At 32.1% G+C, this 15,957-nt stretch overlaps 1 protein-coding gene across 1 annotated transcript in view; it reads right to left on the bottom strand.

Moving 5' to 3' along the window:
* Positions 1–15,957, bottom strand: part of LOC123694453 — a 127,322-nt gene that overhangs the window by 40,930 nt on the left and 70,435 nt on the right. The window contains exon 3 of the mRNA XM_045639895.1: positions 7,594–7,706. Within this exon, the coding sequence (XP_045495851.1) occupies positions 7,594–7,665 (72 nt within the window). The 5' untranslated portion in view covers positions 7,666–7,706. The remainder of the gene's footprint in view (positions 1–7,593; positions 7,707–15,957) is intronic.

The following is a 15,957-nucleotide window of genomic DNA, read 5'->3' as shown; positions in this document are numbered from 1 at the left end:
CAGTCCCAATGATTCTCGAAGCTGGGTAAAACGTTATCCTTTTTCATTGTTACAAAATGAATAACTTGCATACCGATTGGACAACATCCTCTCTTATTTATTTATTTATTTATTTATTTATGATTCCTTACAGCTATTTTTACAATAATTACATAATAATTGAACAATACGCCAATGAAAAGGAATTCCATTAATAGAATTATAAGAAAAAACTGTGACAAAGAAAATTGAGAATGTAGGAGGAAAAGATATACGTTAAAGTAATAAAGAAAATACGTTTGTGATGAGTGTAGGTGTAGGAATGGTGTGTAGTCTGTTATGAGTGAGTGAGTGTGTGAGTGAGAGCATATATGTATATAATTTAAGTAACTAATAATTATGTACTGAAACCTATAGTTATTATGATTTATTGGAAAGTGATTGCTTTTTTAAAATTTGAGCGGGACGTCTTAAATATGTCTACATTAGAAAATTTCTTATTATATATATCTGGCAAACGAAAAAGAGCTGAGTGTTGCAGATGCCTGGTTGACGCAAGTGGTACTCTGAATAAGTGTGTGTGTCTAGTGCGGAGCGATGGCGCCTGAATAGATATATTGCTGAGAATATTCGGGCAGTCCAACTTATTATTTATAATGTCATAAAAGAGCATCATATCAATAATATCCCTTCGCTGTTCTAAGGTATGTAATTTGTGGAGAGCACAAGATTCGAGATAATCAGCTGGATTGGCATGACATAAAAAATTTAGTTTTTTTACAAAGATTTTTTGAATTTTTTCTAGCCGTTCAATATGACAACGATAGATTGGACGCCAAATGGAACTCGCAAATTCGAGCACACTACGTACATACGCGAAATATAGTACCTTTAAACATAGAATGTCATTAAATGCATCACTAGTGCGAAGTATGAATCCTAGATTTTTATAAGCTTTTTGCATGACAAACTCGACATGATCATTATGTGACAGTTTTGTGTCGTGGATAACACCCAAGTCCCTAATTTGATTAGTTCTTTGAAGCATTTCATCATTTAATCTATAATCAAATTTAATAACATTGTTCTTCTTACGTGTAAACGTGATTATTTGACATTTGCTGATATTAACCGATATTTTATTATTTTTGTAATAAAGGGAAAGGCGATTGAGATCACTTTGCAGTTTGAAACAGTCTTCTATGGTGCAGATTTTTTTATAAAGCTTCTTGTCATCGGCAAATACGAGGAAATTAGAATTAAAAAAGCACTCAAATAGATCATAGATAAAAATGTTGTAAAGTAACGGTCCGAGATGTGAATAATTAGTAATTGTAATGTTTTATCGAAGAACCTGATGTGTTTTGAAGGGTAATTCTTAATATATTTCGCCGTTAGAATTACAAACAGTAGTCTCAAGAAACAAACCACATTTGTTTTTGTTACTACAGGGATAAGTATTAACTATTAAAACCAGATTGTGTAAAACTACATACAAACTTTCGCCTTTAAAATAATCACCACTATTATCCTTAAATATTCAAATCATACTGAATACGAAATGACCTCAAAGTATTATTTTGTATGAAATTATCCGCACGTATTATCTAAATGTGTGCTTATAAAAATATTATTCATATTATTATCTTAACACCGCATATAGCGGTTGTAGAAGGGATGTAAATATATTCATAACAACATGCGATTTCCATTTCAACGACGATCAAGGATTACAACTTTCGGTATCTATAAAGACGTATCATAAAACTGCTTATAATATAACATTCCTTGTGGAAAGTGAACGTCTAGCATTCAAGTATGCAACGAAGGAGCCATTATATAATCTAGAAAACGATATGTAAATAGGACTTGCAATAATTATTGGTTATAGAAATTAAACACAAGAATATTGTTCATTACAATTTATAGTACTTAGCTGTTTACGCTTTAAGTTAACTGTCTACGTAAGACAAAATATCACAGCCTACCAGCGAAGGATCTGTCGTGATCTACTAAAATCTTAACTGAATTCAAAACTGGGAGGTAGAGCGGAATATGAATAGGTCAAGTTCAGAACATGTCTCTATAATACCTATAATATATTTTGACATGTAATAATGTTTTGGCTTATACTACATTTAATTAGTGCTCTCTCTCTCTCTTGTCGGTCCCTCATGTCTGAGGATCGTGGTCAGCATCAGGGTTGCATCTGGAGCGGATGATTTGCCTCCACCGGTCTCTGTCCATGACGTCTCTTACGACCGTGTAAAAATTAGTGGCAGATGAGTTTTAGTTTTTTAATTAGTGCTAAAATTATTTAATTAGTTATATAGCTTTGCAATGAAAACACAACACAAAAATATTAGATATTACAAATCATCTAAAACTACAACTAACGCAAATACACAAATAAGATCACGGATATTGTAAAAGTAAAACCAGAGGAAAAAATACACTGAAAGTGCACATAGAAATTATCTTCTATCCACAAGTAATTACCATTAATTTTTGTATTCAATATTACGCCACACTAACACACATGTATACTTTCGAAACTTAAATAATTTCAACAATAGGACCAATTTGAAATAGTCGTGAACCATGTGTCCTTATTTTATTATTACATGCCAATCGTGATGTAAAGATTAGGTTTTCAGTGCATTCCGAACATACAATTGATCGCTGCATCTATTTGAAAGGAAGGTCGTTCGTTAAATAGATCACATTTTTATAGAGCTATTAATGTGCTCATAAATGCCTCGTTGGTCAAGGGGTTACCATGTTCGGTTGACGTTTGAAAGGTCCAAGGTTAGATCCCGAAAAGAATTAATTAATAACAAGGATCTAAACATCTAATTAGAACTTGACATTGGTATTGTTTCTTAAGACAGACGAAGGAAGTAATCGGTTAATTTTGATAAAACAATCTGGGCTGAACTCTGGTAAGGAAATTCGGTTATAATTATTCATCATTAGTTATTCCAAATTCAGTATTTAAAGCTTTTAATTTTACACAGGTTGCTTTTACACAAATTTTACAGGTCTCTAAATTGTAGTTTTATTAAGCGGTTGATCGGAGTATCATACGAATCACAAAGAATTATTAAATAAAAATGCTTTCAAGTTTTACCAATATTAAATATAAAAAAAATTACTAAACTACTAAAAACTAAATTTAAAAGAAAATTTAAACGTCGATTCTACATTCTGTTAAACTCAAATACAGCAGATTTTATGGAACATTCAATACTTAAATTTTTTAGATTACAAAAAAGTTTTGTCAAGTTTAATCTCAGTATCTACGAAGTTTTTAAGATGCGAGAGTTTTCTTAAGAAGTTTTAAGTTCAAAGAAAAAGTTATAGTTGCATATTTCTTCGGATAAGATTCACGTAGTACATTTATTTTGAATATAATTATTACTTCGAGACTTCTTTACAAACTTAAAAAGTTTTATTTGGATTTGGTTTTGGATTATAAAACGATTAACATGTCATAGACACTTTATTGCATAATCTAATTATTGTATATAGCATCTATAAAATAAATAGATTCCCTACATATTGTTGTAACCCAGATTTAACTTAATAAATCCAAGGTCTTGATAAAGCAAGTAGCTTTTTATATAATGTATATAGAGACAGAAAGGTTTTCTTTCAACTCTACGTTGGAAATTGGCGAAATTAATATTTTAATATCTTACACTTAAAAAAATACAGATTGTTTTTAAAAATTTCATCTGTTGTAATTGTTGTAGACTATTCGAATCTCTCCTTGATACGTAGCACGTCCTAAAATACGCTATATGCTTAATCGTTTGTAGTATTAGTACATTATATATAATGTCAGTAATATATGATTGCTAACATTACAACCTTGGGCCCATAAACTCCAGACTAAAAGCAAGCCTCTAGCAAAGTAATTGCCAACTTGTAACGCAAGTGATTTTCACTTTTCTTACATTTAACAGCTGCTTTCATAATATACAAATGTATGTTCCCACGCTGTTATGGATCTAACTTTTCTCATTTAAAGATGAGAACACATGAGATATGTCTAGATATATATCCACACCTACATAATGAGGTTCAATGTTTTTGCATATGAAAATAGTACTCACGCACAACATTTTAGAAACGCAAGATTAACTCGTACTTACTAAGATAGTCACAAAATGGCTTTAACGTGGTCAGGGAATCTTTGAATCTTATCTTTTTGTTATTCTTCCCTTTATACACGTATTAAATACGTATGTATATTTTTTAACAATTTCTTTAAAATGTTTTTGACGCTATGTTATTTCTCGTGTAGATTATTCAACTTTTTATTTATATTTTATTTGCCATATTACTTTTCCGGACACCCTCCATACGACTATGCAGGGTGTCTCTCTGTTGGTATACTAAGCCTGGAGGTTTTTTGCATACGCTGAGTACTTACGTAAAAATTAATACTTATAAAATTTCAGATGCAGTTTTTTTTTCAAATAGATTAATTCTTAAAACTCTATGTACCTATAACAAGCAACCCGCCCAGCTTTGCTACCAGCACGTGACCTATCGTTTAAGATTATATTGTTTTCATAGACAAAATGCTCACATTAGCGAAGGTATACGCCGGCTGCGCGAAGGTAGAGAAGAAAACATGAATTTTCAGGAAAAATTTAGCAAAAATTTTTTGATGTAATTTTGTTGTTTAAGTAATTTTGCGTGATCAGTGTATGCAAAACTACAAGTCCCTTCGCGCTTAGTATAGTGGGACACCCTGCATTTATGTAATCTAAGCAATAGAGAAATGGAAAGCCTCAAGCGGTCTCAAGGTTGCTAGTAATTAAATTAGCGTCAAAACTTCGCACCTTTTCCAAATACAAGGCATTATTATTTTGAAGTTAGCATACTAGAGAATATGAAAGGTACCCTTTTCGTAACTACGTTCGCATTTTTTGGAGTAGATATTCATTTATTTGAAATTTTCACTTCAGAAATAGGAAGAGGTACGTAGATACCTTACAGAAATCATCCCGAATACCTATGTGTATAAAATTTATTTCTTAGAATTTATTAAAGCACGAATATCTCTTTATCTGTTGTTTTTTAAAATGTCATTGTTATTTTTATTGAAAATAAAACGCTTTTATAAAATCAATTCAACATTACTGCTTCTACCGTTAAAATGTGAAAACATATTATATACGAAGGTGAATATTAGCTTGTACCGTATACCTATATAATTAATGACGTACTCTGATTTCACGATACATCGATATCACGTATCAACGCCTAACCCGAGATTAATGGCCACTATTATTTCTAATGTTTACAATATTGTATACCTAGCTTGAATGTTATATTAATTAAACTAGACGTAAAACGATTTAAATTTAGATTAATTGAATGAATTAGGCATTAATTAGAAACTTTAATGAATTTGAATCTATACATATAATAAATCTGTAGAAGGGTCAATTCTGTACATTGAACATATTGAAAAAATAAATAGCAGGGTGTGTTACTGGATCGATACCAAACCCAAATATGTGATTAAAAAAATTTTTGTCTATCTGTCTGTCTGTCTGTCTGTATGTGAAGGCATCACGTGAAAACTACCGGTTCGATTTCGATGAAACTTGGTATAATTATACCTTATTATCCTGGGCGTAAAATAGGATACTTTTTATCCTGGAAAAATACGTAGAAAAAAATTAATCTTAATTTTTCAGTTTTATTCATAGACGTTGTTCCGTAGAACCGCGAACACACGTTGCGTATTATTATAGGCCTAGCCGTATTTGGGAATTGGGTCCAATAGATATTTATAAGATTTTATTGTCAGAGGTACCTACTCAAAATGGAGAAATAAACCATCCACGCGAAGACCGACATCCGCGCGGACGGAGTCGCGGGCGGAAGCTAGTTTGAAATAATATCATTAGGTAGGATTGAAAAAAGACAAACCTAACTCCTAGCGAATAATGCTGTAATCTACTATATACATGTGTAGATTTAAAATTCTCATGGCCCGACTACAACATAATATTATTGTTATTAAGAACTGTGTATAAAAAATAATTTCTAAAATTATAACATATTGCAATTAAAAATATAGTAATACTAGCTTCCGCCCACGACTTTGTACGTGCATCCCTGTTTTTCCCCGTTCCCGCAAGAATTTCGGGAAATCCTTTCATAGGGGACGCCTACGTTATGACATCTACCTGTATGCCAAATTTTAGCCCGATACGTCAAGTGGTTTGGGCTGTGCGTTGATAGATCACTTATCAGTCACCTTTGAGTTTTATATATATATAGATTATAATTATTGAAATAAGGAAATCCTCTACAAATTTTCTGAATGGTTCGTAAATGTTATTCAAGGCACATCTCAAAACTAGACCTTTCTTTATCTCTCAAAGAAGCCTTGTATCAAACAAAATCAACAATATATTTCCAGAAAGATTCCCTTTACTATATTTGTTTTTCTGAAATATTATATCGTTGTAAATTCCTTGAGAAAATTGTCAAGACCCTTTATCCCTTCATTTTATTGTTTACTTATGGCTTAACTACATCCATCTACAATTATTCACTCCTGTTTGAAGGAAAATTATAAAACTAAAGTTACCTACATCTATTTCTTCCGGGGTAAAAAATTACGCAGTTTTTATGAAACACTTGAGATAGGTACGTATAACGTATAACTAACAAAGCTACAGTAATTGTATTAAAATAATTTTTAAATAAACCTTAATCAAACCATCCTGATCCTAAGTACAGAATGCAGCCATATTTTATACCTACACCATAGACAAACGACAACCACGCTAAACATAGCTTTCCAACAAACACAGTGCGTGTCAATTCTATACACAAGTCCATATCACAATATCACAATACTAGTGTTTAGACACAGATTACCTACAACCCTACAACGTTTAGGCATAGATAATATAATACTACATTTAGGTAAGAAGATCTTGTAAGCCATTAATATCCGCGTCGCGCCGCTTGTCCGATTACCCGCAGGCGATTACACGGCCGTGTTCTTGCATAATCACATACATTGCGAACAACAATAATACATACTGGACAATTGTCAGAATGGGTTTAATTATTCATAAAGAACCTATTTTTATTGTTTTGAGGCTCAAAGTTTAAACTCGTGTCTACGTTTAAGGATTACGAACGAACGCAATTGTGTGATAAATGATAATCGGATTAATCTTTTGAAATTAAACAGAACGTCGAATACGAGACGCTTGGAGAACGATATGGATAATAAATTAGGTTCATGCAGTAACGTAACCCGTGAATTTGAGAAATTATAATAAATAATCGCTACCAATCCGTCTAATTACATTACTTCAGCACAATAAAGGTACCTATTAATACCTATTAAAATAATTAATGTATCTTCAATTACCTACCTATAAATTAGCCTACAACATTTTTATGGTACAATTCTTTTTCGATAATTGTATCATTTAGCTGTTTAGAATGCCTTATTTCTGTGCCTAATTTACTTTACGTGTACCACAGAAACAAAATATACCCGAAATATGATCAATTTGCATTTTTTGTTAACAGCGCCATCTATCCAAAACTGCATGAACTACGTACCCTCTGAGACGCGTAACATGGGGGGTCAAGAGCGCCCCCGGGCCGAAACATCGCCGCGCTGACAGCTGCCATCTGCCGGCTACCTCACTTTGCCCTTCCACCGAGACATTGCTCTGGAACAATGGAACTTAGAATTAGAAAAGATCCACATGTTAAAAATGTTAAAAAAATTTAACATAGATTCAAAAAGCTGTATTCGAAGACTATATAATAATTTCTAAATTTTGTCGTATTTAACTACAGCTTTTAAGTTTTCTACCGATTAGGTAAGTACATAAAAACGCGATTTCTAAACATTACTTTTATTTAAATACCAATTCTAATGTTACAGCTATAAAATTCTAAATAATACCGCTTACAGGACATTTTTATACCAATGCCTCAAATATATCATTAAATTTCCATAAGAAATTAACACACCATCAATAATTTCAACGTTTCCTTCCTTCTATTTTTTTGTAAATTAAAGGAAAAAATATACAAACAAGGTAAAAATAAACCGAACGTATTTAATGGATGACGGCTTTCCGTTTTCTTTTTTCAGGCGAATTCTTTTCATATTTCATAAATACATAGTTGTTTTATAATATTTACTACTATCTACTATTAATTGAGTCGATACATATCAAACTCCGGTAAGTCCATTCTAACAGAAATGTGGGATTCGAGGTATTTTTAATAACTTAAAAAAACAATATGTTTGGAGCTTTATAATTTATGACGGATATAATATAATACATTAGAATTATTTTTACGAAGAAAAAGAAATGTATTACTTGATGATTATGCCACAAAATTAGATTTAAATCTGGACATACAGGCGTTTGATAAATACCAGCAAGACTTACCGGGTTTTGAAAAACATCGTCTTGGACTTACAGGAATTTGAAAAATCTCTAATGGACTTACAGGGATTTGATAGAACTCAGTTTTGGGACGTACTGAGGTGGTGGAAATGGGTAGATAGTTTGTCGCGTTGTAAGTATAGGACATTAAAATAAAATATGTAAATTAAAAGATACAAATTATTATTATTATTAACCTTTATCATCCCACTGCTGGGCAAAGAGAGGGTTCAATAAATCAAAACGGTTGAAAAAATCTCAGTACGGCCCTGGGCTTCATGGCTGGAAATAACTACTGTGCGTGTGCTGTGCGTCAGTTTCATTTATCTTTTAGCTGTTTTCTGAGCCTTGTCTGTTTTAGCTTTTGGTATTGTTTTTTTCCTTGCTTTGTCTAGAACCACCACCTCTATAGTAAAACTGTTTTCTTCCATCATTTATCAATTAAAACGATTTCTAAGCATTGGTCACACATGTTAGCTTCAACAAAATTGAGAGAAATGGCAGCCATTTTAGTGCCATACTGCGCTGTGATTGGTCGAAATGGACTTACCTGAGTTTGATAAACCACTGTCGATGGACATACCGGAGTTTAAAAAAAAATATTAACTTTAAACCTTATTTTAATAAAGATACGATTGACTTACCTAACTTTGAAAAGTACAGACTGGTTTAGTTTTACAATTCAAAATTGGCGCCATTGTTATCTCAATTTTGGCGGGGAGTGGACTTACCGGAGTTTGATATGTATCGACTCAATTATTCTTTTATAGGTACCTATAACTTTCAAATACACCAATTATTTAATCAAACTTCACAAATTACACCTTTTTTTGGTCACTAGGTAGGTACTTTCCCGCCATTTGTTGCACAGATAATATGACATAATTATAAGCATAGAGTAAAGAAATACAACTACCTACAGATAAAATTTAATTTTCAATTGTTTTTTTTTTATTTACCTAATTGGAGAAAACAAATACCTAAATACCTATTAATTTAATTATAAAGTTAACATGATTCATCGGTAATGTAATATTTCATAATTTATATCTCAATATCTAATATCTTCCGTAATGTATAATATTGTGTTGCAAAAGCCTATGTGATGTGACATATTTTCTCATGTATCAAGTACCTATTTATTGCTTATTGTTTTTATGAAGGTGGCATTTTTTATGTCTGCATATTTTTTGTTTATAAAATACATGTATTGTTAAATAATATGTATGTTATTTTATATTATATTTTCATCTTCAAATAAATTGAGAACAAATTGAAAACTGATGCTACTAGCGTATAATATAAACCTTCTACAAATTTCAGTCAACGCATAGGCAAACAATTAAAAAATACGTACAAATATCAGGTGCATAGACAATACTGGCCATTTCTTTTTTTATTAATTAAAAAGCTAATTTTTACGAAGTACTTTTTCAAAAAGTGCACAGTTTATCTAGGCTGTTTACCGACTAGTGTGGGAACTGTTAATAGGAAGCGGGGTCAACGACCCGCTGCACGGTGTCGGATGCGCAAACGCATTGCACAATAATGGTTGCTGTGAAACAAAAAACTTTTCGAATTGTCATCATGACTCAGCTACTGGTAGGTACGTAGTAATTATGAATGGAGTGTGTGTGCTCTTTAATGTTTTGCTTGATATAAAGCCTACTTCTTACTCTTCATCGGAATTTTTGGAAATCTATGAATTTCTAGAGCCAATAACGTTCTGATAGTGAATACAAATGTTGTTTTTTGACTTCGCTTGAGTGCTTGCTTTCAATCTTCATCCGTAAAAAGTCATGTACTGGTCAAATTAATATCTAAGTAAACATAATATGTATTTGAATAGTTTGTTACGTACCTTGAACCTTCATGTCAATAACAAATTGCACTAATTATAACAATTATAATTGACTTTATCATCTCAAATACGTAGGCTACAAAACAAGAATAACTAGATTCGGGGTTAAGAATTTGAACCTACAACTTAGGCACGAACCAACGAAACATTACGAATTCAACCTTTAAGATCTTTCATGGTGTGAAATGACGAAAGTTTTCGTTTTCACTCTACATCGCTACTTCGGTAAGAACGTTATCTAAACATGTAATAGCAAGTTCATACAAAAGGAGCAATGTACATTGAACCGCATGCATATTGCCTTGGACCCAGTGACTGTACGATTGGCCTTTAAGTAAGGGCAAACCAGTAAATAATGCAACTCCACAGGTTAAGCTTGACACAGACAGAACTGTTATTATTGAATTTCTTGTTTATTTTACAAAATATGTACTAATAAATATAAATGTTTTTATTAATGTGCATAATATTATGTATCTATGTATTATTCATACACACATAATGTATACCTATTATGAATGTTTGTATAATATTTTACCCAAAAAATAAGACACATAGGAATTATTTACGTTTTACCGTATTATCATAATATTATGTATCTACTATAATTGTTACAACAATAAAAATTATACACAATTATTAAATTACAGTAATTTGTAATTACAACTTTTATATTATGTACTTGTACTTTTATAATTACACCCGTATAATCAAGCTAAAATTTATTCGAACAACTATTTACTTCTTTATAATAACGCCCACAGAACTATATCGAATAACGCCCATATAAAGCACACATCCTTATTCCTTACCTCACAGTCACACACACATACAATCCAAGATTAATTCGAGTTAAAGTTAAACCTAGTTATTTAATTGTCATTGGCTCAATATTGACTTTCTTGTCCACATTGTTCTCTCGTTTAAAACCAAAGAACGCAATTACACCAAACTTTATTGTTATTTTAGTATCAACCCATTTATTAATATTCGTTAATGAGTGGCAATTAAAGTAATGTGCTAATAAATATTTTAAAACGCATTGCGTTATTAAGAATGTTGGCTTCAAGGTTTTATGAGATTTACATTGTGGTAGGTCTCATTAAAAAAGTACAACGGAAAGTTTATGGTAACTCGTGTTAGGTATAATCAATGACCTATTATACTAGTAGACGCGGCATACGCCAACATCATTGCACTAAAAAACAGCGTAATTAATACATACCTACTTACTAACGCATTATCACCAATACAGTTGTTCTCTCTTTCACTCTCACGCACGAGACATAATACATGTCTCACTCATGTACTTCGTAATAACAACTGCCGATTAAAATATAAAAAGAACGTCCAGCCACGACGCTGAATGGTGCGTGACTAAGTGAAACTCGGGCACTTAGCTGAGTTTTTTCTTGCCAAAATAGAGAGCGGGTAACGTTATATACCTATTATAGGGTATAATATGTTAAAATGATTACCTACGCAAAAATGTAATTATTTATTTTAAATATTTAGAAATTCACAATAAGGGATTGATACAGATTGTTATTGCTATTGAAAACATAAAGCAAAAATTATAAGTAGTACATAATATTATATGCTCTCATAAGCACTTTAAAACAACACAATCATGTGGACCTGGTCGTTTGTGGACTACAAGTTCACTATTCAATCTATACTAATACATATTATAAAGCTGAAGAGTTTGTTTGTTTGTTTGAACGCGCTAATCACGGGAACTACTGGTCCAATTTGAAAAATTCTTTCAGTGTTAGATATCCCATTTATCGAAGGAGCCACGGGGGTGAAATGGGCGGAGCAGCTAGTCAAATATAAAAGCTTTGGATACTTTTCCTCTTGGACACGTATAAAATTATGCAAATCGTATTCTGTGTGCGGGCGAAATTCCACCGTATGTTTACACGCAAAACACGATCTCAGGATGTCAATACAAACGACTTCAGATGTCTGCTATAAAGCTTCGTAAGTGGCCTGTAAATACTGCACTTTAATTACTGTTATTAACTTATAACGGCTATGTTTTTATCATTAGAGTTCATATAAATACGATCTATTTAAAAACAATATTCTGCCGACGGCTTTTAAATGCAGTTTTCTAAAAATCTATACTTACTAATTTTACACAGATAAAGAAAAAAAGTTTGTTTGTTTGCTTGAACACGCTAATCTGGAAACATGGATCCAATTTGAAAAGAATATTTCATCGTTAGATAATTATCGAGGAAGGCTATATATAGACTTTATTATAATATCATCACGCTAAGGTCAAGAGGAGCGGAGCAATGCGGGTAAAACCGCTGGATACAGCTTATTAATAGTTATAGATATATTTGAAAACTACATCTTAAGGTGGGTACTGACCAACGTTACGAGGTGTAATGTAACATTCGTTCATTCAACAACAACATCGAGCGTGTTACGCATCGAGCATGTTACGCTGTGTTTTAAAATCAGCGTAACATGCTCGTCAAAACTCTGTTCTCCGCTTTTGCCGTTAGTTCACTCAAGATGGCCGACAGCGGGGACGCGTTGCGTTGGTATCTTTGATTCTACTTAATTATTGTTTCATCCAAATTAAGAAGAAGAACAAACGTCACTGGACATCAACATTTAAAAACAGAGGCGTATGTGGTGGTTTGTCATTGATAGCAATTTTAAAAAACCAAATGATTACTGGACAGTATCAAAGCGCTCGGGACGACTTGCAAGAGCATACTGACCGAACCGCGTAACACTCAAAGAATTCGCCAAAAAACTGACAGCCGGGTGGAGCACTCAAAGCGAGCAACGAGCGACTCGTTGCTCGCTGGTTTCCCCGTAACACGACGTACTGACTGCACGAATGCTCGCGGTGTAACACGTTACATTACGCCCCGTAACGCCGGTCAGTACCCACCTTTATATTCAATTAAGGTAGCTGTTTTACACACACATATAACATGACCCAACAGTAGTTATTTGAATACATTATCTAATTTAGGTTTAGTACATAAAATTAAATATTGGAATACAGCTGGGTTCCACTTTTTACAAATGCTCATATTGACTCTACCATGCTTAACATTTCTTTACACCTGTATCTCTAATGGGCATAAAGTAGCTCTGCTTGCTTAATTTGTTTGCTAAACTTTCTTTTTAATTACACTGAAATTGCATACAGAATCCAAATATTTACTGAGTTTCACAATTGTCCATTAAATCCACACACACATATAGGTAAGACTAAAGATAAAGTTCTCGTATATATGAGACTAGCTGTGCCGCGCGCTTTCACCCGCATTGCTTCGGTCTTATTGGTCTTAAGGTGTTGATATATAGCCTATATCCTTCCTCGATAAATGGGCTATCTAACACCGAAATATTTTTTCAAACCGGACAAGTAGTTCCAGAGATTAGCGCGTTCAAAAAAAAAAACTCTTCAGCTTTATAATTTCATCTAATATGTATAGATGAAATGGGGTATAGATTATAATTATTCTAAAACAAACTTAACTAAGTTTGTAAAAAAAGAGGCAAACTGACTCTATTAAACTAAAACGTGTCCTATTTTTATGTTAAAACATGAATTAATTTAATTTCTTGCTTTTCTCTTATCTATGAACGTTATTCTTGTTCCGCATGTTTCTATTTACAATCTCTTATAGTGCCATTTCCATAGGAAGTATTAAAGAGAGCGATAAATCCGTTTCATTTGTTTATAGTTTCTAGTGTTTTTTCTTTGCAGAAAATTAATTATTCAAGTAAAATTTATCTTACTGGCACAATCGCGCAATATAATATCTACACTAAAAATAGCACACAAATTGCACATAGCATAATTTTAGAAAATAACATCCATCCATTTCCCATTAGCATTTCAAAACATACAGAAATACACAATATCATATTCTAGGTCAGTAGAGCGAAGGGTTTCAATACCGGAACAAAAACATAGTGAATTTTCACTAAAATCGCCATTGACAGTCAGCGTGCATCTCAAGCCACTTTCTACAATGGGCTTACATACAAATGCTAGAGACTTATGCCTATTAGGCAATAAAGACGTTAGGTGTCGAGAGTATGAGCTGAATATATTATATATCGATTATATGGACATTTATCAGTAACAAGAACGACACAATTTATGTGTAAGTTAGCGAATGTTGCTACAATGTTGCGCGAAAAAGAGTCGAGAACTGTATAGTATAAATTGTGTAATGTATTGTGATGTTAAAATTTATATTATACCTACGTTTGTTTAGCGTTACTTCAACTATGGTCAGTTTCAATAAGCTAAAAGCTTTTAAATTTACCTTCTTGTTACAGAGATTGTCTAACTCATTCCTTGGAACAATTAACAAAAGTTATTTCATAAATCATATGGATGTTATTATTTAAATTAATTGTATACATTCGAGAAAAAATAATAAACATATTATTGAGATGATCACATCTCATTTTTACTTGTTCGGGTTGATACATTGGATATCAAATATGTTATAACAAATTTTTTACACACATTTGTTCTTTTTAAAGACTGCAACATTAAAGATAAATTATCCGATAAATTAAATACATTCAGTTATGTTAAAGGTCTAATTTTCGAGCCTGAGATTTTGTTATACACATAGATAGGTACAATTGCTTGTAATCCCACTTTACAAGACTTTACTTAGTCTATAAACTTGGCCCTCCAAGGACCTCCTTTCTGCAGTACAGGTCATCGTCTTGTAATGCCTTCGCTTCCTATAGGGTGATTCACAAACTGCTTTTCGATTGGAAAGGTAATTTGGGATTAACTTTCTACAAAAGTAATGAACTAAAAAAAAACCATAAGTACTTAAATTTCATGTCACTAACAGTTTCACAAAAAATATCACAACGCTTTTGGAATTAAAATTGCTAACGAAAATTTATCTGCAGGAGTAAAAGCACTTGTGAATATGGCCACTGCGAATATATCCAATGTTAACAGAAATAGTTTGCCGACATTAAAGCTTATAAAAAACTAGGTTTCATTAACATTATACTTATATAAATAGATATTATATTACCGTTCATGTTACGAAAACCTATATTACATAACCTTAATGCGATACATGCATAGATTACTATAAGATTGGAAAATTAAATTGCTACTCCATGCATCTGATGTCTTGACACTAATAAGTAGTAAACAGTGGCTATTTTAAATTGCTTGTAAATTAAACGAACCAAGGTGTTAGATCAGGCTTTGCTCGTTAAAGAGAAAGATTTATCTGAATGATATCAAGAAAATATTAGATCTGTGCACAAAACGAGTAATATTCATTTAACTCGCACCTTTTATATATTATGTATATATGTGTATGTTTGCTGAGTTTAATTGGATACTTTATCTTTTATTTCATTTGTATGGTTAACTAAGGAATAACAATTTATTCGAAAAAAATACAAACTAAAAACGGCACACCAAAATTATTCAATTCGTACCAAATATTATCTTCATTTCTTATGAAATAATGTATGTCAATATATTTTAACTTAAATTTTAATACGCTCTTCTTGTAAAATATTGGCAATTCTTAAAATCGCGATAATGATTGCATTCAATTCATTCCGTTTTATCCAATCACGTGCGAAGTGAAGCAATCTATTGATAGGAAGTTATATTGAATA

The sequence above is a fragment of the Colias croceus genome, chromosome 9 (genome assembly GCF_905220415.1).
Source record: "Colias croceus chromosome 9, ilColCroc2.1".
Taxonomy (NCBI): Eukaryota; Metazoa; Arthropoda; class Insecta; order Lepidoptera; family Pieridae; genus Colias; species Colias croceus.
The sequence above is the reverse complement of the archived record's forward strand: the minus strand, read 5'-3'. Positions and strand labels throughout refer to the sequence as shown.